The 25,223-nt window shown below is 46.2% G+C and overlaps 1 protein-coding gene across 1 annotated transcript; it reads left to right on the forward strand.

The window, feature by feature from the left end:
- The first annotated feature begins 1,801 nt into the window (after positions 1 to 1,801).
- Positions 1,802 to 24,667, forward strand: PWWP2A (PWWP domain containing 2A). Its single transcript, XM_088174102.1, has 3 exons — positions 1,802 to 2,484; positions 11,707 to 13,414; positions 22,041 to 24,667. Exons 1-2 carry the CDS (start codon positions 1,817 to 1,819, stop codon positions 13,397 to 13,399), a joined length of 2,361 nt encoding a protein of 786 aa, XP_088030228.1. The 5' UTR covers positions 1,802 to 1,816; the 3' UTR covers positions 13,400 to 13,414; positions 22,041 to 24,667.
- The last annotated feature ends 556 nt before the right edge of the window (positions 24,668 to 25,223 follow it).

Genomic DNA, 25,223 nt, shown 5'->3' on the forward strand with positions numbered 1-25,223 from the left:
GTTCCATCCTGCATCCACATCCTGTGTTGGTGAGGTTGAATGTAAGAGTTATCTATGGTAGGGTATTTCTGTGAGGCATTATTCTGAGATATAAATGTCCTTATGTACCTCTTTTTAAAAGAGCACCTTTCAGCATTCAAAGGAGCCGTTTATGTTTTATTTCCATCCCTCAGTAGGGTCAAGCACATAATCTGCAGTTACTGCAGTGAAGCAGAGAACAAGCCATACACCCACTCTGCACCCTACGGAGCACAGGAATTGCTGGCGACTCCAGGGGATGTAAAACACAACAATTTGCATTTGAATGTCTTCCACAAGCAACACCTGCTGAAAAGGTGCGTTCCAGCACAACACTTGCAAGAGGAAATCTTCGGTTTTTTGCTCATCCTTTACATAAATCCCAGCTTAACATAACAAAGAGCCTGCTGGGCTGAGCTGTTGGATCTGAGCATCCCATCAGCTCCAGGGTTGAGTAGTTTTAGTTTCTTTCTGTGTCAGATGGGAATTTCTTGTAGGCTCAGGATTTAGGGCCCTGTTCTGTGCTCGGCAACCACAGGGAATGGAGCAGGGGCCGAGTGTCCTGAGCACATAGAGCGGTGCTGAAATATCGTCACAAGATAAAACATCTCTGCTTTGTAGCCAAGGCCACGACCCTTCCGTCCTGAGAGGTGGCTGGAGCTCGGCTTTGGAAAATTTCTGAGTGCAAATGGATCTTTTGAGTGGCTGCCCCATCCTTGGACAGTTCTTGGGGCAAACCGGTGTAGTAGAAGGAAATTATTCATTCCTTTTCTCCTCTTTCGACTTTATGTTTTCTACCTTTTCCTGATGTACCTAATTCATGGTGCTGAACATGAAATGTTCAAAATGCCGATTTACCTCACAAAAGGCAGCAGTCCCTCTGCCTTCCCCACATCAGGTGAGGGCGGCAGGAGGGTCCGGCACTGATCTGTGGTGACCAGGGACAGCACCCAGGGAAGGGCTGGAGCTGTGTCAGTGACGTTCAAGTTGGATTTTGGGAAAAATTCTTCCTTCAGAGAGTACTGGGCACTGCCCAGGCTCCCCAGGGAATGCCAGAGGTCCAGGAGTGTTTGGACACCGCTCCAGGGATGCCCAGGGAGGGATTGCTGGTGGGTCTGTGCAGGGCCAGGGGTTGAATTGGATGATCCTGTGGGTCCCTCCCAGCTCAGCATATTCCGTGATCTTCCCTCCCCACAGTGTCACCCCCTGAGCGCTCCCCCAGCACGGGGACCAGCAGCTCCCCTGCCCGCACTGTACAACGCAGGAGGCAGCGCCGGGCTGTGCCCCGCGGGGGAGCCGCTCCAGGGCGATCCCAAGAGGGGCGTCCTGACCACGCTGAGGAGCGACGGGATCCCTCAGACAGGCGACCCCATCCCCGCCATGGCCGCCCTCCCGCCCTCGCCATCTTCCCCCGCGCGCTCCTGGCCCCGCGACAGACACTGGGTTCCGCCAATCACCGGCCTCCCTCGGGAGGGGCTCCGCCAATCACCGACCACCCTCGGGAGCGTCGCCTCCCTGCACCAATGAGATGGCGGAGCAGCCCCCAGCCCCGCCCCGGCCGCCTATAAAGGGATAAACCACGCCCCCTCTTCCCCTTCCCGGCTCTGCACTGAATGAAGTTCCAGCTGGCCAACGAGAAGTTCCCGCTGGGCTGGATGGACAGGCGCGCTGTCCAATAGAAGCGCAGCATTGCGGCGTGCCCGCCAATAGCACGCCGTCTCCGGGTGCCGGGGGTGGGCCCTCCCTCCCCGCGGGCCGTGGCCGTCGCTCCCGCTGCTGGAGGGAGGCGTAGGGGAAAATGGCGGCCATGGCTGCGGAGGCGGCGGCGACTGCGGCGGTGCCGGGGGACGGCGGGGCCGGCGAGGCCGAGCCCGAGATGGAGCCGATCCCGGGCAGCGAGGCCGGCGCGGACCCTCTACCCGCCGTCAGCGAGGCCGTGGAGTCGGCGGTGCCGGATGGCGAGGAGGCCGACGGCGGCAAGGCCGAGGAGCCGCCGCCGGTGCAGCGCGCCCGGAGCCCCGGCGGGACTCGCGAGCCGGACGCGGGAAGGACGGAGGAGCCGCCGCCGCCGCCGCCGCGCAGCCCGGGGATGGAATCACCGCGGGCCGAGCCCCGCGCAGCGCCCAGCCCGGGGTGCTCGGAGCCGCCGCAGCCCTGCCCGCCGTCCGAGCCGGCCCGGGAGCCGCCGCAGCCCTGCCCGCCGGCTGCCGGGGGCTCCGCGGGGCCCGGGGAGGAGCCGCCCCGGCCGGAGGAGGAGGAGCCGGATGCTGCCGCCGCCGCCGCCGCGGTGGAGCCCGAGCCGGCGGTGCCCGCGGCCCCGGGCGGAGGGGAGGCGGAGGCACCGGCGCTGCTGCCCGGCTCCGAGGTGCGGGTCACCCTGGACCACATCATCGAGGACGCCCTGGTGGTCTCGTTCCGGCTGGGAGAGAAGCTTTTTTCCGGGGTCCTCATGGACCTCTCGAAAAGGTGAGAGCTCGGGGGGGGGGAGCCGAGCCCGAGCCCCCACCCAGTGCCGAGCCCGGGAGCGCTCCCGGAGCCGCCGGGGGCGGGATGGGGGCGGCTCCGCCGGGACCCTCGTGGACTCTGCAGCTTCGCTTCCTTTCCCATCCCATCCCTCCTTGGCCCCAGCCCGCCCCGGGCCAAGCAGCTCCTGCCCCCGCGTCCTCCTGGGCATCCTCTTGCTCCTCTTCCTCCTCCCCGACCCTTCCAGCCGGGGGTGGGAAATGGGAAAACGGGAGAGCCACGAGAGGGGCGAGCACACGGGCACAGCCTTTGGGCTTGGCCGGGGTTGCCAGGCCTGCAGCAGCATCCCCGTGTGCCGGGAGCAGCACTGGGACAGAGCCTGGGTTTATTCCCTCTTTGTACAGAACAGCCCCGGGATGCGATTGCCCTGTTCGTTTACATTGCCTAGGTAACCTTCTTTTTCAGTACATAGTGTTTTCCAGCTAGGCTGTTGCAGTTATTAATTAGTACTGATTACTCCTTGTATGCAATGAACGGGGTGAAGTTTTGTGGTTCTTAAATATCCTTGTGGTTGGGGTTTTTTTTGTGTATCTTTGCATAACTTATCAGACAACGGGGTTTGGGGTTTGCTTTTTGCACTGCCTTTCAAGAGTGAGAAGCTCTTGGGAGACCAGAAATCATAGTATCTTACAAACAATCTAGGTTCTATCAGCAGGTCAAAATACGTCTTTATTTTAGTGGGTTTTTTTCTCGACGTGTAAGGACTCTGCAAGTTCATGAGAGAAAAGTGAAACTTAAGGTTATTATTTAAAATAATCGGTATGCAAAATATGCAGCACTTTTCTCCCCCAGATATAAGCAGTGTGTGGACTTGTGTCTTTTACACTCCCTTTATGTTGTTAGTAGATGTTCAGCAACTTCCTGGAGTATTGTCAGTGGTTCCTAAAAGGAGAATTGTGGGGACCAGCACTTGTGGCTTGGGCCTCGCTGGTGGTTGGGGTTTGACACAAAAGGCCTTGTGTGAACCCGAGTTTTGGGTAATGTCACGGAATGACGTTTTCAGTCTGCCACTTGGTGAGGTGTGAAATGCTGAGCAGAGCTCCAGCCACTCCTAGGGTGAAACAGCATCTGAGAGCAGGGCAGGAGGTGACACAAACCGAGTGAAATCCTGGGTAACACCAATTCTTTTTAGGTTTGAAATTGTCCCAGCAGAATACCGTGGTTGTCCTAGGTAGGAGGGTGACAAAGCCTCTGCTTCCAGGAGTGCAGGGAAATACCAACTTCTCCTTTTTTCCTGAAAGAGATCCTGTCCTCCCAAACACACCCTGGCCACAAACATCCCGTGTTTTCCCAGCTTCCTGTGCACTGAGGAGCCTCTGGCATGCAGCAGATCTGCAGCCCTTTGCAGCAAAAGTCACTTTGCAGGCTGGCTGCAGCTGCTGTGCCGTGGTGGAAACATCTCCAGCCTCCCTGGGACAAAGCTTTGCAGTGGGAACTGTGGAAAAGCCAAAAAGCCACCCAGGGAGAGAGGCTGGGGCTCTCCCTCCCAGGTTCTCTTAGCAGTGCAGTCATTTATTCCTTCAGAGGTGCTTTTACATGGCAATCCAGGAGGGGAAATTTAAATTCTCAAAGCCAAGCTCTACAGAGGGTCTGGACAAGAACTAAGTTTTAAGATATAAGGTCTGTAGTATTTGGCTGGTGACAACAAAACGTTGGTAGATAACAGGAGTCTCTTATCAGATGTGTCAGAGCAGGAAATGTAGTGGGAAAGAAGCTCTAGAAACAGTCCAAGAACTTCCTACCTCTAAGAAATGGAAACATTATTAAAAAAAAGTGTTTTCTGTATGTCCAACAATTCCATTTTACCACTTCTGTGGTGACTAACAGGTGGTATTGTCTGGCTGTCAGCTTTTCCTTATATCTGTTTATTTTTGTTTGGTGTAGCAGCACCTGGACTTGCAGAACGTGAATATTTTTCATGAACTTCCTTCTGTATCTGTGGCAGGCCGTGGAATTCTTGTCATAAGTTTTTCTCCTGGACCAAAAAGAAAAAAAGGAGGGCAGGGTTAAATGAAAACCACCTAAATTCCATTCATTTGCATGACAACGCTGGGATTTCCTGCATGGGAGATGGGTGGTTGCTGAAATCTGTCTCATTCAAATGCATGAGAATAATCTCACAAACTTTCCTAATGCCAGAGGGACCAATATTTTAAGACTGACAGTTCTTACTAAGTAAAAGTGACAATTTGTATTAGAATTTACTCATTCAGTAGCTTTCAAAAGTGGCTGTGTTCACTGCACATGCTAATGCTGTGTTCATTGTATGATCAGAGGGAAATAAATCCTGTTCCTTTCTGGATCTTAATTTCTCTTTTCCTTCTGCACCCACCAGTGAAGGTGCTACTTCCATACACTACTAAGAAGAATAAGTTTAAGTGACAGTTTTAAAAACCTCACTGTGTTCTTTTTTTTGTCTTCTCAAGCCATGTTCTGAATTGCTTGAACTTCACAATGAAAGAAAACCAAAAAATATTCCCATATATTTGTGATTTTAGAGGGTTTTCTGGCTGTTTTATCTTACTGCTTTTTCCATTGTTGAGATGATGCCCTGACTTTGCATTTTATTCTTGGTGACTTTGATATGAAGTCAGTGATATTTGTATGAAGGTCCCACCCCTGTAAATGAGATATCCCTTTAGGAGTTTCTACCACAAGCCCCTTTATTCCTGCATTTATTTGAGGTAAGGAAACTCTTCCCTGCCTGTACCAATGGCACTCTCCTGTACCTGCTGCCCAGGAAGTTTTGAAAATCAGCAGAAAATGAGAACCCACGTGTCCTGAGTGCCAAACCCATTTGTTGTGCAGCAAATCCCTGGATCCCTGGCAGTGCCAAGGCCAGGCTGGGCACTGGGGCTGGGACAGTGGGAGGTGTCCCTGCCCATGGATTGGTGGCACTGGGTGGGATTTCAGGTCCCTTCCAGCCCAGCCCATCCTGGTTCTGTGGGGTTTCATGTCCCTGTGAGCTGCCTGTGCCTGGCATTGCTCACTCCCAGTTTGCTGAGGGGACTGGAAATGTCCATCTGTCCATCCCTCCTGCTGCCTCAGGGTAAATCCTGCTCTGCACCTGGAGGAGGCAGGTGGGAGGGAAATACCTGAGAAATGTAGCATTTGTAAATGTTAAAATACAGGATTAAGAAGTTGTGGTTTTAGTTTGTTCTTCTGGAGAAAGGATAATTATTTCTGTGTGTGGGTTTTATTTCCTTCCCAAAGATTAGGGGAGGAGGGAGGATTAAATTGATGTTCTGCCAACAGTCAAGACTTGGCCTTTTTATTGCTTTATCATTTAACTGAAATTTTCCTTCTAATCCTGCAGATGTGAAGGACATGTGTCTTGTCTTCTTCTCTAAACCAGTTTCCTTCTGACTTTTGTGTGTTCATAATAGTTCTTGGGGGACAGAGAGAGCAAAAGGTTGTTTTGTGACCTGAGAACCTTAGTTAGATACCCAGAAGATGTCCAGGGTATTCCTAGTAGCCATATGTTTAAAATTATGTCTTTACTGGGCTTTTGTTATGGAAGATAAGGAAGGACTTCCTGCACCCAGGTGTGCATGAGCTGTGTGATGAAAATAAACTTTTATAGGCAATTTGCAATTCTTACAATCCCAGAAGCAGTTTTCAGGTACAGCACTGACTCCTGAATCCTGTGCTGTTCCCAGTTTGTTAATTCAGCTTCTACTGCAAAAGAATGATGTGAGAAGGAAACAGCAGAAGCATCACTTGAAAAAAATGTGTTACATTTCTGCCTGCTTTTTCATTTAATAACCAGGGACAGCATGTGCTCATCCTTGTCTGGGGAAGGACTGGCTTTTGTAGGAGGCCTGATGTTCTGTGATGCACATTGTCAACAGTAAAGGAGTGTCTGTGACTCAGGGCTGTGTTTTAATTTGGTTTATTTTATTTTCAAACTTGCACTCAGTTCCCAAGGTGTCCCCACACCTCTGCACTTGCCCTCTTTGGAGTTTCTCAGGAGCTTGGTGAAATTCGGGCATTTAGGGAGCAGCCCCAGCACTTCTTTGACATTTGTTTTTTATTATCCCCAGAGCCGTGGGAAGCTCAGGTGTGTGTGGTTAAACAGTAATTCATGTGTCTTGTGACTGCCAGAGGTTTTATTGAAGGTGTCAAATGTAGCCTCATTTACAGGATGGGGTTGGAATTGGGGTCTGGATTGGGCCTCAGAGTCTCCTTTCCTGAAGGAATCTCAGGTGTTCAGCTGTTCTTTGCTGGTCTGGGATGTGACAGATGATGGTTGATCTGTCCTCCCTTATGGAATTCTCTGTGTTCCAGCAGCAGGGCTTGTGTTGCTTGGCTTGTTTCAAGGTGTTGAGGCATGGCAGGGTGAAATTTTCAGTCTCCATTCAGTTTATTTTGTGTTATAGGACTGATGAATCTTGGCCATGTTGACACTTCAATTCATCCATTATTTAATGGTATAATTCTCTTCCATATGTCCCGGGTCTGGCATATGGATGATCTTGAAGAGTATATTCAAGGTATAATCCTTCAAAATAGATCACAGCAAACGTGTTTACTTCCAAATGCAACTGACAGCTAATAGTGGCAACAGATGTACAAAATTAAAAGATATTTCAGTTTAAACAGACCTTCAGCTTTATAGATGTGTCAGTAAAATGATGGTAGTTAATGGAAAGCCTAAACTCAAAGCATCTTAATGTTCCAAAGAGCCACTCACAGTGCAGTCCTTTGCCTTCAGAGCTCTCAGTGAAATGTGCATTTTCTGGGCTATTCAGCCTGGTGTTCCATTGCTCAGGAGGTGAATAAACCACGGAGCTGATTGCTTGGCTTCTGGGAATGTTTTTTTCAGGAAGGTGCCTGCACTTAAAGCAATATATTCCTTCTTGTGCTTTGTCACACCGAGTAAATCCTTCATTAAAAATAGGTTGTTGCATAATCTGTGTTTTCAATGCAGGTTATTTTGAGGAGTTCTGCAAAACTTTGTGTTCGAATAGCTATGATCTAACTATGTATTACATGGAAAGTTACAATTTAAACCCTCAGTTTATGCATGAAATACATATCCATAGTTCATTCAGCATGTTATTATCCTCCTGGAACTTCCAGCCATGCAATAAAAATGGCTTCAGCTGTTGCTTGTCCTGGCTTTTGCAGAACACCAAGGATGATCTTGGCTACAAGAGCAGAAAAGGTGACAGGAGATTTCTGCACTGCCTTGGTGGTGAGGATGGGTTTTGATCAGTCATCAACACTTAAAACTTTGAACACAAGTTTCTCTGCTTTGTTGATGTCAGTTCAGTGTGTTCAAAGACAAATGGGAAATACTTTTGAACCTGCTCAGTGGCTCCACTCCTTTGGCAGAACAAGGGGCTTTTCATTTCTCTCCCTTTTAGTAGAGAAGTCAAACATTGGAGGCTAAAGATGAGAACTTAAAACTTTAGGTGTTAATGTAAAACACTTTTCCCCAGGGCGTGTTGTTGATGTACTTTGTTTATGTACATACAGTCATGAGTTAAAATGGGATTTGTTTCTTATCTCTCATGGTTGTTTCTGGAAAAATACTCTTTAACTGTTCTGTTTTGCATGTAAATTGAACAGTAATGGCATTCATTGTAGTAATTCTGCTGCAGGATTTAGATTTGAAAAAAGTGGCTTTACTTTCCTTAAGTTTCTATGTCTGTATATAAAAAAAGCCTCTGCCTTTAAATGACAGAGTTTTGGGTTTGGTACCCAAACTGGCTTTTGGATGCCATGGCTGCCTATTAATTAACTTGCAACTGGCAATCTGGAAATGAAGCCTCTCTGTTTTTACCCTTTTTGTGTCTCTGCACACCCTGGTCAGTTGAAAGCTCCTCTGAGTGTAAATATTGCAGTGCCAGAATTGATCAGGCTCTTAGTGCAGTGCAGGTCCTGATATCCTGTTGCTGTTTCCAGTGAAAATGTCCATCTGCAGCAGGAGTGCAATCAGATCCTGCTGACTGCCCTGGTTACTTGAAAAACCTCTGGGAAATGAGTTTTATACAACATGGTCCCCATCCTCTCTGCCAGGTGCATTTTCAAGGCAAATAAAGGCTGGGACAGCTTTGCAGGAGAGGAGCTGGCCCCATGGAAAACTCTGATTTCCAGAGGCAGGAAGCAGCAGGGCTCTGCTTCCCAGCACTGCCTTGGATTGAGGGTGAAATCCCTAATTTTGAGTTTGGTTTTTGTAACACTTCACTTTCAGATCCCCTGCCAGTGAATGTTGCCATTCCTTGGAGTGTTTCAGAGTCAGGGGTGGGCTGGGCAGGGAGCAGCTGTAACCTGGGCACCAGGGGATTTTTATTTTAAACAAACAGTAACTGAAAAGCCTGTTCTTGAAATCTTGTGGGGTAAGGTGATATTAGGGATGAGTACATTAAAAAAAAAAAAAAATTGTTGTTGGAATAAAGACAAGCAATTCCTTGTAGAACTTAAACATGCAAGGTGTGACAAAAGGAGCGTGTTGGGAGTGTCAGAAATGGTTTCTCTTCAGAGCTGATCTTGTGCCACTGACAGACCTGGGGGACCAGTAAATGTCATGGTACAACTGAGCTGTGTGCCTTGGAATTTTTAAATGTTGTTTTCTATAAATGCCTCTTAGTCCTCTTTCATTTCTGTGGCAGATGAACCAAATGCTTTTGCAGCTTTTCTGTGTGACTACAAACACAAGTAACGAGTTCAGCCTTGCAGTTGGTGTGACAGAAATGGCTGTGGTTGTATGAGAAGTATTTATCTACAACCAGGTGTGTGAAAATAGGGTTTGAAATTCTGGTACATGCAATAAACCCCTGTGCTTGCTGCAGAACTAATTAGATGCTGTGTCATACCTTGTCCTGAACGGGTTTAAGCTCATGTCTTCATTCTGCTGTTTCTCTTAGGAAAAATAAATCCCTCTTTTCTTACGTTGTTCTTTATCTTTATTCTTTCCTGTTACCTTTACTGTTTCATTTACAAGTTTTTCTGCCGTCGTTTTCTCTGTGTTTTCATGTCATTCTTCCAAGACTGGAGAACTTGATTAGCCAGGGAGGAAACAGAGATAATCAAAAACTGTTTATAGATCCAGTCTGCTGCTGGGTGAGGCCAAGAGAAGACACAATACACTGGGCTGTTGGAAATAATGATCAGTCTCTTGGCTTACCAGAAATATTTTGTCCTGCAGGTGGATTAATTGTGTGTTTTGTATTAACACATCATTTCCAGGATTAGTGCTGTACATAACTGGCACAATATCCATGAATGTTCTTCCCCTGTTCATTAGTTTGTAGATGGACAGGGGTGGGAGAGCCTGGTTTGTTTTTTAAGCAGTGCATTTTGTGAGGGATTCTCTGACTTCAGGGCTTCACTCTGGATTGGTTTTGTGTCTTACTAAAGCAGGTTTGCATCTTGGATAAAAATTACCTTTTGTGGCTTCCTGTTCTTCAGTTCTGGCCTGTGTTTTGTGCTTGAAGGAAAGGAGAGTGGAAGGTGCAGAAGGAATCTTTGATTTCCTGTGCTGAGCTTTCCATCAGCTTCTTTGTGCCTTTGGAGTGCAAATCGTGCACACTTGGCTGGTGAGGCAATAGAATGAAAACCTGGGAAAAAAGAGATGAAATACTTGAATGGGATCCTTCTGGAAACCCTTGCAGTCCTCCTCATCCTCCTCTTCCTAGTGACAGCTAATTGTGCCTAATTTCCTGCCACAGACTCCCAGAAATGCCCTCTGGGAATGGCCTGTGAGGGCTGGAACTGCAGTTCCTGGGGTGTAGGGGATGGGGTAGGTGGGGTTTGAAATCCCACTCCTGGCTGGTTCTGCCCTTGTGCTCTTTGAGCTGGGAATTAGCACAGCACAGATCTTGCCCTGTCTTGTTTTCAGCTCTTACCATAGATTAACTTTTTACCAAATCCTCTAATCTTTATCAGGTGGTGAACGATGGGATCTGGATCTTGTTTTCTTTTAGCAGCTGAAGGTCTTGATGCAAAAAGCACTGAAAATATTGTTAATTGAATTACTGTCAGCTGATAGTTTCTTTTAAAACCCTACTTGGAACTGAGTGATTTGCTTACAATCCTTTGTGCAGGGAAAAGCATTTGTGGAAAAGCAACTTCTTTACCCTTGATGGACTTGTGGGACTTTAGGGAATGTAAAACTTGGTTATGAGCAAGTCCCTTGTGGTTTAATGCTAGACCATAGGCTGGAAAAATGTCTGTACAAGCTGCTGAAATGCAAACTGGGTGGATAATTTAACCTTGGGTTAGACAGGGAAAGAAGGTTGTGATAAGCAAAAGGACAAACAAGTGATGGCTTTTGTTGGGGACGCTGTAAAGAACCAACCATGGCGACTTTTTTCCAAATCCAATTTTGAGGAAATAAAGGCAACATGTAGGTACTTCTACTAAAAAAAAAGTAAATAAACTTGAGTTTAATTAGCTGAGTGGATAATGCTGTTGAGCAACCACAGTGCAACACAAACAGATTTTGGGGAGCTACTCCCTTGTCCTGCCTTAGAGCAGTTCCAGTCTGGAGAAAAGGAGTGAAAGGTTTAAAGTCTTCTTTTCTTGTGGAACAGTGAGGAATAGTTTGTACTGAGTTGAAATAAAGGGAGTTTTGCTGGGAGAGATTGAGGCTGGGCTGGGGAGTTTTGGGCTATAAAGCATCAGGTGCTGAGCTTTTGTGGGTGGAGGGTGCTGGCACTCCCTGTTCACTGCAAGGATTTAGGCAGCCCAGATTTGTCTCTATTAAATCTGGACCCTTCATCCTTCTCTGCTGTGCTAAAAATGGAAGAAAAGTTCCTGAAGATGCCTTTGCATTGAAGTTGACTTAGTGTGGAAAATGGGCCTGGGTAGATTGGGAGTTGCTGGGGTGAGTTTGGATGTTTATTAGCATTTTCCAGAATATGAAGTTAATTCTTTGGCTGCTGTCTCGGGGATATTTTTGTTTCATTTTCAGGGTGTCTTGTTGATACAAGAGAAACTGATAATAAGTGCAGTGATGTGTTTTTTGTTCTCTACTGACTTCATTTTGGTGTCTTGCATTTTCAAAGCTTCCCATAAGGCTGGACACGAAGCTTTAATTTCTCTGGGATTCACGGTTTTCAAACGCTGGCTACCCAGTGCTTTGTGATAAACGCTGCGATAATTCCCTCAAAACACTGATTTTTTTTTTTTTTTCTTTCCCCCCTTTCTCTCTTTAAGGTTTGGCCCCCATGGAATCCCTGTGACCATATTTCCCAAAAGGGAGTACAAGGACAAACCTGAAGCCATGCAGCTCCAAAGCAAACCATTCCAAGAGGAGGCGCAGGTGAAGTGCGAGGCCGATGCTGCAGTCCCTGATGACTCCTCCCTCACTCAGCCATCAGAGCCCAGCATAGCTAAAAGCCTTTGGACTTCTAAACCACCTCCTCTCTTTCACGAGGGAGCACCATACCCTCCTCCTTTGTTTATCAGGGACACCTATAACCAGTCAATACCTCAGCCTCCACCCCGGAAAATCAAGCGGCCCAAGCGGAAAATGTACAGGGAGGAACCCACGTCCATCATGAACGCCATCAAACTACGGCCCCGGCAGGTCCTGTGTGACAAGTGCAAAAACAGCGTGGTGGCAGAGAAAAAGGAGATCAAGAAAGGTGGCAATGCAAGTGACTCTTCCAAATATGAGGATAGTAAAAAGAGAAGAAACGAGAGCGTGACTACTGTGAATAAAAAACTTAAGACTGACCACAAGGTGGATGGAAAAAGCCAAAACGAGAGCCAGAAAAGGAACGCTGTGGTCAAGGTTTCAAATATTGCCCACGGCAGAAGCAGAGTAGTTAAAGTTTCCGCACAAGCAAATACTTCGAAAGCGCAGTTAAACACAAAAAAAGTTCTCCAGAGCAAAAACATGGATCATGCAAAAGCTCGGGAAGTCTTGAAAATGGCCAAAGAAAAGGCACAAAAGAAGCAGAGTGCAACCTCCTCTTCCAAAAATGCACATTCAAAGGTCCACTTCACGCGGCGTCTCCAGAACACCAGCTCAGGGTCCCTCCCGCCCCGATTGCGCCTAAAGCCCCAGCGGTACCGCAACGAAGAAAATGACTCTTCCCTCAAGACAGGACTTGAGAAAATACGGAGTGGCAAGATGGCAACTAAGCCCCAGTCTCGCTGCTCCTCCACCCGCTCAGCAGGTGAGGCCCCTTCAGAAACCCAGAGCCCCTCAGAAGGCCCCGAAGAGGCCGGCAGTGAGGTTCAGGACACGAGTGAAGTGCATGTAACTGTTGATCAGGATGAACAGCAGACACTGGGCAAGAGAGGCAGCAAAAGCAATATAACGGTTTACATGACCCTTAATCAAAAGAAATCTGACTCTTCCAGTGCATCAGTTTGTAGTAGTGATAGCACAGATGATTTGAAATCCACCAACTCTGAGTGTAGCTCTACTGAAAGCTTTGATTTTCCTCCAGGCAGCATGCATGCACCTTCCTCCTCCTCCTCCTCCTCCTCCTCCTCTTCGAAGGAAGAGAAAAAGCTCAGTAATTCCTTGAAAACAGAAGTCTTTTCCAAAAACGTCTCTAAATGTGTCACACCAGATGGCAGGACCGTATGTGTAGGGGACATTGTTTGGGCCAAGATTTATGGCTTCCCTTGGTGGCCGGCCCGTATCCTTACCATAACCGTGAGCCGCAAGGATAGCGGGCTGCTGGTGCGCCAGGAGGCTCGAATCTCATGGTTTGGCTCCACCACCACGTCTTTCCTTGCTCTTGCACAGCTCTCCCCTTTTTTAGAAAGCTTCCAGTTGCGCTTTAATAAGAAGAGAAAGGGTCTGTACCGCAAGGCCGTCACTGAGGCAGCCAAGGCTGCCAAGCAGCTCACGCCCGAGGTGCGGGCCCTGCTGACGCAGTTTGAGACGTGAATGTGCACAGTAAAGGTAGGCAAGAGACCTGGAGGCTGCAGCCAGGCCCCAGCCAGCTCAGACAGGACTGCCAGCCAGGACGTGCCGCGGGCACGAGTTGCGCTCGGTCGCTCTTTTCACGTAGCGGGTCGTGACGGTTCCAAACCAATTGTACACGCAAGCAAAATTAGCCTAAAAGTGAGGGCTGCGGGGTTTTTTTTTTTCGAGTGAGGATTTTTATTTTATTTTATTTTATTTTATTTTTTTTTTTTAATTAAAGAGAGAAATTAAAAAGAAAAAAAAAAAAAAAACGACAAACCAAACTTTTCTCAACCACCCGATGCATAGGAGCCATAGCCTCAGCTGGAAGGCAGCTGATTTGCAGGGAATTTTTTTAGTAGTTTCTACCCAGTATATAACTAGTTCTGTGTGGCCAAGGGTTGACACGAGGGATGAAAGTAGTAGCTGTGACTTTTTTTTTTTTTGTTTTATTAGGTGGCCCATCAGGGAAGTGTAGAAATGTAAGCCTTGTCTAAATGGTCTTTAAAAGATTATTTTTTAACCAGTCTCTAATGGATTTAGTGTGTGGCCAGGCCCGGTGGGTTCAAGCTCTGCTCTCATTGGGTTAAATGGCATTGGAGACGTTGTAAAAGGAAGAAGAATTTTAGTGACTTAAAGACCAGATTAAATGGGGTTTTATCGTAGTGACCACTTAAACACAACCTTTCTATGCACATGGGGGCACAAGTAAATCACTTCAGGGTCGGAGAAGAGGGATGCCTGTAGCTCTAAGACAAAGCTGAGGAGGCCTCAGTGTTTGGGATCAAGGGCTGTTAATGCTGCATAGGTGTGAATCATTCTGGTCTTTCCTCCTGAAGAAATCTTTCAGGCCGTTTGCCTGGAGGTTTAGCTTAAGAGAGGCTTTGTTTTGAATGTGTAAATAATCAATTGCTGAAATTGGTCAGATTTTCTCCTGACTGGTTGTTCCTAAATTCTTAGGATACGTCCTAGTAAATTACACTTTGTGAATTGTCAGATGTGTAATTGTTGCATTTTTGGATGTATCTAACTTTTTTTTTTCTTTCTTTTTTTTTTTTTTTTTTTTTAAATATTTCCGTTTAAGGTATCTGTTTGCAGGTCAGAAAAATGAGATATGTAATTGTGTAATGCTCTGAAATGTAAAAAAAACAAACTGTAAATAAAATTGACTAAATCTGAATTATTTGTGTGTGTTTCTCAAAAAGCTTTGAAACAAATCCAGGATGTCAGAGTATTTTATCTGTATGCCGGATTTAGAGGACACCCTTAAAAAGTAAATTGTCCTTTTTCATGCATTCTTAAAGATGAAGTGCTTGATGTAAATACCATTGGTATACTTCAGCCTTAATTTGGAGATTATTATTTATCTGTCCCTTTTGTTTCAGAACCAGCTCTGTAGAGGGCTTTCTGGAAAAGTTGATTAAATTTCTCCCTAAATTAGCTTTTGGGCCATATATTTGAGTAGAGACTGTGGATAAAGTCACTTGTACAGTGGGGAAAGTTTTCAGTTTCCATCTCAGAGCTGCTCTCCACTGCCATTCCAGCTTTCCTTGCATGGTTTTTGCTCACTACTGGGGCATTTTCATGCAATGCACTTGACTTTTTTTTTTTTTTTTTTTTTTTGCTGTGCCTTTTGGTCCTTACCTGACCATGTGAATTCCTGTGTCCTCCAACCCATTCCTGCTTCAGCCTTGCAATGCCTTGTCAGGAGTCTCCTGGTGCTCATCCCAAAGCAGTTTTCATCCTGGATTTTCCAGAATTGCCCATGTAGGCAATCATGACAGATGTAAAAATTTAAGCTCAGACTGAAATTAAACAGACATGAAAAAGGGGGCAAGGATTTAATCATCAAACCCTGAAAATATTTTTTATTTTAAGATTTGATTTCATATGTTCATGATACTGTCTGGTCTTGCCAAAGCATTCAGTTTCTTTTTGCCTTTTTTAATTATTCTGTTGTGCCCACAGAACTATTGGAAGTCTAAAGAGTCAAACCCATGGCTGTGCAAATTTTCCTCAAGCTGACAGTCATTAATTGCTAATTAAGTTTCCAAATATACCAGCCTAACAGTTCCCAAAAAGCCCCACTGGTCAATGCTTTTTGAATGTGATAAACACACAATAAATTTTGTAAAGAAAAAAAAAAATTGGAAAAAAAATCTGTTTCACTTCTCTGTATTCTCTCCTGCAAACAGAAACAGTTTCTTTAAGGAAATAAGCTGTATTTTGTTATTAAAGCAAACTGCTTTTTGGAGTCAGGAACCCAGGTGAGGTGGGTCAGATGTCTACACCACTTCCTTGAGGTTTAGAAGCTCAAGTGAACTGGTTCTAAGTTCGTTGTTCTAAGCCAAGCAGTGGCAAAATCGATATTAACATTGTTATTTTTTCTTTAGAAGACCTGGAGCCTCTGTTCTCTTAATTTATTTAAAATTAGAGTAACACTGCAGCTTACATAGGCAGAGTTTGTTCAGATGTTTGCTGGGGGAGCAACAGGTATGGGAGGGCTTTTTTTGGGTGGTTTTATGTTCAAAAGAACTGTTTGTGGAAGGCATTTGAAGTCAGTTTTGAGTTGTAGCTGATGAGTTTTAAGTCTTTCCTCAGTTTCCTAGTGAATGTGCTGTATTCTGCAGACTGAACAGGGCTCAAAACAAGTGATTTATTTTGTTAAATTAATCTTTTTCAACACCATGTGACATTAAGTTGAAAATCTCCTCTTCCTTCCCATCCTTGATTTTCCTTCAACTCCACAGGAGCTGCTCCTGTGAGTGCAGCAATTCCAGGGGCTGGGCTGAGCCTGGGTCAGGCAGGCACAGGGTGAGAAGAGCCCTGAAGGCTGACACAGGGCTTGGGGTTGGTTTAACTAAACTAAAACCCCACTTTGCTGTCCCTGTGGTCCCCAGCAGTGCCCCAGCTCCAAGGCAGTGGCACTTGCCATCACTGATCCATGATTTCTCCATTGCTCCCCCCAGGAGCAGCCCTGTGCCAGGGCTGGGCACAAACAGCTCAGGCTGTGCCAGGGGAACAATTCCTTCCTGGAAAGGATTGTTGGGCATTGGAACTGCCCAGGGAGGTTTGGATCCCCATCCCTGCAAGGAATTCCTGGATGTGGCACTCAGAGCTCTGGGTTGGGGACAAGGTGAGGATCAGGCTTGGTGATCTTGGAGGTCTTTTCCAACCTAAATCCTTCTGTGACCCTGCCTCCAGAACAGCAGCAGAGAGGGTGACTGTTGTTTTCCCATCAGCTGAATGGGATAAATTGCAAATGATGCCTTTTTTAATTAATGAAATGCCTTGGTGTGGTTGTTGGATATTTAGGGACAGGGCATGATGAGTTTCTAGTTCAGTGTTCTGTTCTCTGAAGGTCTTCAGCTTCCATTAAAATACCTTGGCAGAGAGAGCAGTTATTCCAAAACTTTGAGCTCTTTTCCCCAGAGGTGTTTGAAGGTGTGAGGCTTCAGGAGCAAAGCTGGAAGCAACGGGAAATGCTTGTGTGTGAGTGTGGAGTGGAGTCATGCAGGAAATGGAACTGATCTTCGTTAGTGTTCTAATTAGAGTTGTACCTTTGTGTCAACACTTCAGTGAGATAATCATCTCTGATGATTTGGTTTCTCTTTCAGACGCTGCTGTGTTTAGTTTGGAACCTACAGAACTACCCTGGGCTGGGGTTTGTGGGTGATTTTGGTCTGTGCAAGGCTGCAAACACTTTGTTTTGGGTTTTTAAAACAGTTTCTAACTGGGATTAAGAGTAGCACAAGTGAGGAAGTGTAAGAGTTGCTTTTTGCATTGCTAGCCCTTAGGTCTGGCTGTATTTAACTCTCTGAAGTCCTGATACCGATTTTCTTTCATGTCTGCTAAAACTGTCAGAGTAGAATAGGAACGTGAATTTTGGAAGATAAATGTCACTAGCTCATCCTCAGCATCATCATCTGTCCTGCCTGTTCTGTGAAGTCCAGTGAGAAAACAGAGCAGCTTTCTTGGCTGAGGGGCTGTGGAAAGGAGCACACTGATAATGATAATCAGGGAAAGGATATTTCAGTCCATCTTTTGCTTTATAATTGTGTTCAGTGCATGCCTGCAGGAACAGCAAATTCAGGCAGTGCAGGGGGTCCCTCACTGATCTGCAGCTAAAGACTGAGCTCGAGCCTAAAGGGATGGATGGCAGTGTGTGGTGGCATAATCCATTGGGTAAAATGACCAGGATTGTTTAAAAAGGGAATTTTCCCATAACTAACAAAGCTTCTGACCACGGAGTGATCAGGGGGTCACCCACATTGAACACTGAAAACTTGTGTAGCTGACTGAAGATCCACGAGATCAGGTTTGAGAGATGGGCATGGGAGTATCCAGCATCAAATTCTCCTGAATCCTTGATGGAAAGAACCTGTTGTGATCCCTGTCCTTGCAGTGATGGCAGCTCCCAGCCAGCACTGAACCCCCCCAGCTGCTGCTCTCTGGATTTTATTGAATTTAAATAATTTCCTCCCATGGGCTCACCCTGGCAGTGTGTTCATAGGGAGGTGTTTAGGTAAATAACATCCCCTTGTGTGGTGCCTTTTCCCTTCTCTTCCCTGCTCACCCTCCTGGCATTTTTAGGCACCTGCTCTAGTCTGACCCCATCTATCTCTGACCTCGGTGGTAAGAATTGTTTGTGGTCATTTGGATGAGTTTTACCAAACAGCAGCAATTTCTCCCAGGTCAGAAATATCTCTCATTATTGGGGTTTAATCGTTGGATCCTAATAGCAGCCTATGATTTACTCATACATTTCAATCTTCTGTGTTACCTGGGATGTGGATACAATCCAGACTGTCATTTAAATTAATTTATTCTTATTTTTTTCTTAAATTTAACAGTGACACAAGTGCCCTTGTGTGAACACAAGGCAGAGCAGCAGACCCCAGGCAGGGCTGTGGTGCCAGGCAGTTGGTGACTGGTTTGCCATCCTGCTTTTTCCAGTTTGGGATAAGCCCCTGGAGCAGCACCATGTTTTCCTCAGGAAAAAAAAACCATTGGTGTTCCTGGCAGGAGGTGAGAACAGCAGGAGCTGACAGAGCAGGGATTTCAGGCTTCAGAAAACCTGAGCCACCTTGTACATCCAACAGGCAGACACGTGGGAGCAAAAGGAAAAAAAAAAAAGTGGGATAACCTGGAAAAGATGAGTCCCTGTGTTTGTGCCTGGGATGTGGCATCTTTGATCTCCTCTTGCTGCCTGCCCATGGCCTGGGGGAGAATTCAGCAGCCTGCAGGCAGGAATTGGCTCAGGGAACAAATCAGGATCCCCTGGAGCAAGTTTAAATCCAGGCTTTGCTCCTTCAGTGTGAGAAGAAATGGATGTGGGGCTTGTTTGGGCTGTGTTTGACAAGTGACTTCCCAAATCAGGAGCAGGCACATTTTGAACAGCTGGAATTCTGTTTCTGTGCCAAGGATTCCATCCCTGAGTGCAGAGGAGGAAGAGAAGAGTGTGGGAACTGAGGAAATTCCAGGTGTGTGAATCCCTGTGGGATGGGGCAGAGGCACAGGGGGGACACAGCTCTTGTTGAGTTGCAGCTGGGACAGGAAATAATACTGAATTGAAATCAAGCACTGGAATATTGATTTCATTTGTGATAGTGAAACCCTGGGTGCTGTTGGTGCAATGGCAGGGTGTGAAAACCAATGGATGAGGCTGAGCTCCTGGGCTCAGTGCAGCTGGGAGTGGGAGAGGACAAATAATGGATCTGTGCTGTCAGTTTGTCATTAGCAAGGCTAATTTTGGAAAAACAGAATCTTTGTATAAAATAGAGGATTCTGTGCTCTGTGTCCTGGTCACATCCTGCAGGAATCACACTTGGAATAATCCAAGTTTGATCTGAGGAAAACTGCACTGCCCCTTCTGCAGGGGACTCTTGTGCAGCCTCCTGCTTGGCTGGTGCCATTTGTGTGACAGCAACTTGAAATCAGGTTGTTCTTTATAAAAAAAAAAACAGATCTAGGTCAGTTTTGTTTACAGATGTTTTGGATGGCAAATATGCAGGATGAATAAGGAATATTCTCCTACATGTCAGTCATGTGCTGGGAATTTCTGCCTTGGGAGGCAAGTGCTTGCACTGAGATTCTGCAACAGAATCACAGCAAATTCAGGTGGCAGAATTGTCCTTGCTGTCCTTTAACAGGTGCACAAAGAGGGAGATGGGATCTTGCTTTGTCAGTAAAATAAGCAGATACAATTCCAAGCAAATATTTGCTTAAATGCTAATTTAGCATCATTTTTTTTATTTAGTGACATGTAGGATTTTTGTTTGGCTTTAGGAAATGCTGGGGTTTAATTGCACCTCTGCAGTGCTTCAGGATTTTAAAGCACGTGGTGCCAATTTGGGTACTTAGTAGCTCTGGTGAAAAGGAACTAAAGCCACAAAAACAATTTTTAAAAGAATTGTAGAAGGTTTAGTTAATGAAAAAAAAAAAAGTCCTTCTTTGAGGTATTTCAAGTGTTAAGGGATTTAGGAGTAATCTCTTCTGATACATTTATTTGGAGAAATCTGAGTTTGACCACATTTTAGGAATTCTTGATACTGTGTCATGTATTTCAGGGAATTAGGCACATAAAGGGAAGAATGTGTTGCTGCTTTTTGTTTTCCTGGTGGCTGAGATCCTGCTGCTGGAGGCTGTAAAAGAAGGAAACAGTTTTTGCTTTCAGTTCATCATCTGGAAGAGCAGCCTGCTTTTCCTCTTCTCCACTGGCTACAAATGGAATCTGTAGCAGGAAAATAGGAATTTTGTGCCTTCTGTTCCATAGTTTTACACAGACCCAGCATTATCCCCTAGGAAGGTGCATAAATGTTACTGTAACTATTTAAATTTGGGCTCCTGGCCTTGAGGTTTAATCCCTGATGGGATGTGCTGCTATTTTTGCTTCCCTTGTCCTTCTGGGGTGCCTTTTCTCCCCCTCTATGGCTGCCTGGTGTCCTTCTGCTTTTCCTTTGGAGATAAAAGCCAGGACTTTCAAAGACAGAGCTCCTCTTTGGACAGCAGTGAATAAAGGGATTGAGAAAATGTTCGCATTGAAAAGTCAGAATGCCCAAGGCAGTGCAGGCTGCCAGGAAAAGGCTGTGTGGGCTGAGTTCAGTGGGACAGGCAGGGAAGGCCAGGGTCGTGTCACTGCCTGTCCTGACACACATTTTTACCTTGTTCCTGGGCAGTCCTTCAGTGTGGCTCCATAGGGAAGGGTTTGGAGCCCCAGGAGAGGCTGAGGGAGCTGCGAAGGGGCTCAGCCTGGAGAAAAGGAGGCTCAGGGGGGACCTTGTGGCTCTGCACAACTCCCTGACAGGAGGGGACAGCCGGGGGGGATTTGGGATCTGCTCCAGGGAACAGGGACAGGAGGAGAGGGAACGGCCTCAGGCTGGGCCAGGGGAGCTCAGGGTGGACAGCAGCAGGAATTTCCCCATGGAAAGGGTGGGCAGGGATTGGAACTGCCCAGGGAGGTTTGGGTCCCCAACCCTGGAGGTGCCCAAGGAATTCCTGGCCGTGACACTCAGTGCTCTGGGCTGGGGATAAGGTGGGGATCAGGCACAGCCTGGACTCAGTGATCTGGGAGGTCTTTTCCAATCTGGGATCTGTGTGATCCTGGGATTCTGTGGGATTCTGCCTCCAGCAGCTGAATGGAGCTGCTCCAGCTTGGAGCTCACTGGAGATCCCAGGAGAGCCATGCCCTCAGCCAGGCTGAGCTGTCACTGTCCCACACATCCCACATGGAGTCTGACCCTATGGATCCCACATGGAGTGAGTGACCCCATGGATCCCACGGATCCCACATCCCACTGTCCCCATGGGATGGTGATAATCAGCCAAGGGGCTGCACTCAGGAAGCTCAGGGGGTTCAGTGGCACAGACACTGAGCTGACACAGAGCTTTTCAGTCACTGTATCTGAAGAGCACAATCTCCATAGGATCCCAGACTGGTTTGGGTTGGGATCATCCATTGTCACCCCTGCCATGAGCAGGGACACTTTCCACTAGCCCAGGTTGCCCCAAGCCCTGTCCAGCCACAGCTTCTCTGGACAACCTGTGCCAGGGCCTCCCCCTCCTCCCAGTAAGAATTGGTGGCTGACTGGTGATGGTTCATGCAGGGCTCAGTTTTTGGGCTGTTCCTGTTTGCTTTATCATGATTTATTCCCATTTTCTGGAGGAGATGGGAAAGCACAGGCAGCCATGGGGAAGAAGCACCATGAGCAGGTTTAGAGTTCAGTGCTCCCTCAGGAACTCTGCTCTCGTGTGGGAGGGCACTGCAGGGTCAGATTCAGCTTTGTGTTGTGAGCTGCCATCAATGTATGGATTTTGTGAATTAATCTCCCTGCTTCCTGAGCTGTCTTTTAATGTCTTTACAATTGGAATTCTCTCTGGATGCTGAAATGGGGTGAGATGTAACAGATTGGTTCTGTGGCTCCTCCTCAAACCCCAGCCCTGGAGGAGTTTGCTCACTCGTGTCTGTCTTGTGATAATGTCAATCTATTTTTTGTCTTCTGCACACGATGCACAAAGCAGGTGAGCCAGTAACTTTTCTGGCCACCTCAGCTTTTGCTTTACCTACTTTTGCAATATGTACTGGAAGACATTTAACCATGTTCCCTTTCTCTCCCCTTTTCAGCTCAGAGACACTAATGACCCGCTGTTTTTATGGAACCTCACTACACTGCCACGAAGAGCACCAGCTCATCAGGACTGAGAGAAATCTGAGACTGACTTGTCCTATTTTTCCTCTGAAATCTTCACCAAGTAGTAAAACTTTTTTTTTTTGAAGGGGAAAGGGGGTAAAAGATATTAAAGCTCCCCCTCGCACCATTAGGGCGCCTGTACCTAATGTACATTTTCCTTAAAATTTCAAAAGATGTTAGGAAATATTTTATAAAACTTTTTTGCAATAAATGACGCATGAAATTATGAAAGACTCTATGACACTTACATGCAAGGAACCACTTGAATTATTAGGATGAAGACTCACTGCAGATAACTGGGGTTTTTGTAATGTGACAGTCACGTTTGTATGTTTTGAGAGGTGCCAGTGACGGAGCCAATTTGCCTGGGAAGTTGACTGTAACTTTTGAACTTTTCTTTTAATTCTTGACTTTAGCATTGCAATTTTCCATTCTCTGAGGCTTAGTTAGTATTTAGTGCAGGTGTTAGCAGAGCTGTGATCTGTGATCAAAGCATGTCCAAACCCAGTTGTATTGTGAAATATGAACAGTCCTGCTATTGAGACCAACATTTCCCATAGAGGTGATGGAAAGGACAGTGACCACAAACTCCATGGATCTCTGTTTTATGGGAAAGCTCCTTCTGTGTGAATATGGTTGCATTTTATTTATGCTATTGTAACACTTAGGGAATTGAGGGTTGTGAAATAAGCTTGAGAGGGGCTACAAGGCAGAGAGCAGCGTTTTGCTTCTAATCCTATAACAGGATGGGAATCATGAATGGAGAGTGATTCAATGGGATGGCATTTCTATTTCAAATCATGGGTTATTTTTTCCTTTTGACATAAATATTTTTCAGATAGGTAACTAGTAGAGAGCAAAGGTTTTATTAGAGTTTCTGATGGTTGTTGATCTGAGTTGCGTTGACTTCTTTGGAAAGCTGTAAATCAAAAAAAAAAAAAAAGAAACCCACGGGGTTTTATCCATTTTATTCCCCTCCCACAAAGGTCTTGGGTAAGACTGACTTCAGTGGAGCATGGGAATGCTGGACACGCTGCTGAAATCATGAGTTATTAAATATTAATTTATTTGTCACTAATTATTTCCATTGTGTGCACACTGTCTCGGCAGAACCATTTCTTTAAAGTTCTTAGCAGGGGATTTAATGTGTAACCCGGGAAAATAAATATTTGTTTTGAAGAGATGAAAATGTGCACATAATCTACTAAAAGTCAAATTTCTGTTTCTATAGAGATGAAAGGACTTGTAGGAAACTCTTTTCCTCCTTACTGATATCCTGATTCAATTGGAGAAAATAGAATGTCTTTGTCTAGATCGTTTCAAACCAGAGAGACTTTTCCAAGGGGCCTCTGGGTCAGCACAAAGACAATTTCTTCGTGTCTGGAGCCTGAATGAACCACATAAAATCTGAAGTTAGGACAACTCTGTCATAGGCAACAGGTTTATACTTGTTAAACAACTGGAGAGGGGGAAGTGACAGGCTGGGACAGGCCCCCAAACCCCAGCCAGGCCCATCAGGGATTCACACACTGAGTGTGTGGCAGCTCGTGCTTTGTGCTGGTTCAGTGTCTGCTTTTCAGAGCTAAATTCTTTAGTTATAAATGGCAGAAATTGAATATTCACTACCTACTTTTTAAAACCAGGCTGTACAATGCTGTGCAGTGCATTCAAATTGTACCGTTGGCCGTAACGATTTCATGATAAAGTACAAACTTCTTAAAAAAAATTGGATGAATATTTGTTCTACAGTGCTTTTCCTTTTCACCAGTGGAAGAGGCCCAGCAGTCTGGTCCTGCTCAAGGCCTGGGATGTGACCAGAGCTGAAAGCTTGAGACCTGTGAATGAGGAAAGGGGTGACTTGGTGCCGGGTCCGTGCCAGCCTTTCACCTCCGCTTGGATTGACAATGGATGGGGGGGGGCTTGGCCTAATCAGGTACATTCCCCCACCCACTCCCCCTAAAAACCAAACAGAAAAGCCACCAAACCACATGGCACAAACCAGTTTCTGCTCAGGAAAAAGGCCCGGGACTGTGGTGGCAGGGTTGTTGCACATGGCATTGAGGAGTGCCTGCTGTTGTTTTGGAAGCCGGTAGTGCCTGGCTGTGCCCCCGGATCCCCCAGGGCTCTCCTCCCTCCCTCCCTGAGCACAGCAGCTGAAGCAGGAGGGAATAACCCAAGGGATGCAGGTGTGCACTGGAGAATATGGGTATAGAGCAAATAGCATCCAAGGGAGCTCATGTCTGCCTTGCTTTTCCCAGCATTGCGTTGGAAACCACATTTTCATTTGGAAATGAAATTGTCAGGGATATTCTAATGAGAGAGAGTGACAGTAATGTATTGCTTTTCACTTTTTTGCTTTAGTTGCTTAATATTTAAGCTTTGCTCCGTGCTACCTTCTTGTCTGTATATTGAATGGTCACTATGCCTCTTTCATTTTGTAGACTTGAATGAGGAAAAATCTGATTCACCCTTTAAGGTTTGCTGAGAAGTAAAAATGATAAAGAATGTTGTGTAACATTTATTCAAATAAAGCCTTGATTTTTTTCAGTGCTCTTTTAAAGGGAAATAATGTTTTCATGTCTTTAACTTTCTTGCTTTATTAGTCCTTGACCCCAAAGCCTTTGATTTATGTCAGAAGTGTTTTTGCTGGACTAAACAAAGATTAAACTGAGGTTGCTGGTCCACTGCTGGAATTCCATCACGTGGACAAGTCTCTACCTAACCTCACCTTTCACCACAGTGGCTGAAAGATCCCAAGCCATGCTCAGCCAGCTGAGTAGAAAAAAATTGTAAGTAGCAAGAAAAGATGATGTGGTATAGACAGATCCAAGGAAGCCCTGGTGGCTGTGCCACAGTCCCAGGAGAAGGAGGGGATGCCATGGGAAGGGCACAAGCAGTCCTTGGGCTGGTTTTTACGGAATTCTCACAGTTTCAGACAAGTCTTGCCCTCACAGGTAAGTGTACAGGGGAATTTCTCCGTCCAGGGAGGAATTGCCTTGTCCTGAGCTGTGTTTCCTTGCCCTGGAGCAGGGATCAGGTAATTTCTGTTCCAGAGCTCCATCCCACTGCACTCAAAGGAGGGCCATGCCAGCAGGTATTTTTCCAAAATATCTGGT

This window comes from Sturnus vulgaris, chromosome 15 (assembly GCF_052056855.1).
Source record: "Sturnus vulgaris isolate bStuVul1 chromosome 15, bStuVul1.hap1, whole genome shotgun sequence".
NCBI classification, from domain to species: domain Eukaryota; kingdom Metazoa; phylum Chordata; class Aves; order Passeriformes; family Sturnidae; genus Sturnus; species Sturnus vulgaris.

Coding starts and splice junctions, on each gene's coding strand:
- PWWP2A (XM_088174102.1), top strand. CDS start 1,817: ATGGCGGCCATGGCTGCGGAGGCGGCGGCGACTGCGGCGGTGCCGGGG. Junction 2,485..11,706: donor CTCATGGACCTCTCGAAAAG/GTGAGAGCTCGG, acceptor TCTCTCTTTAAG/GTTTGGCCCCCATGGAATCC.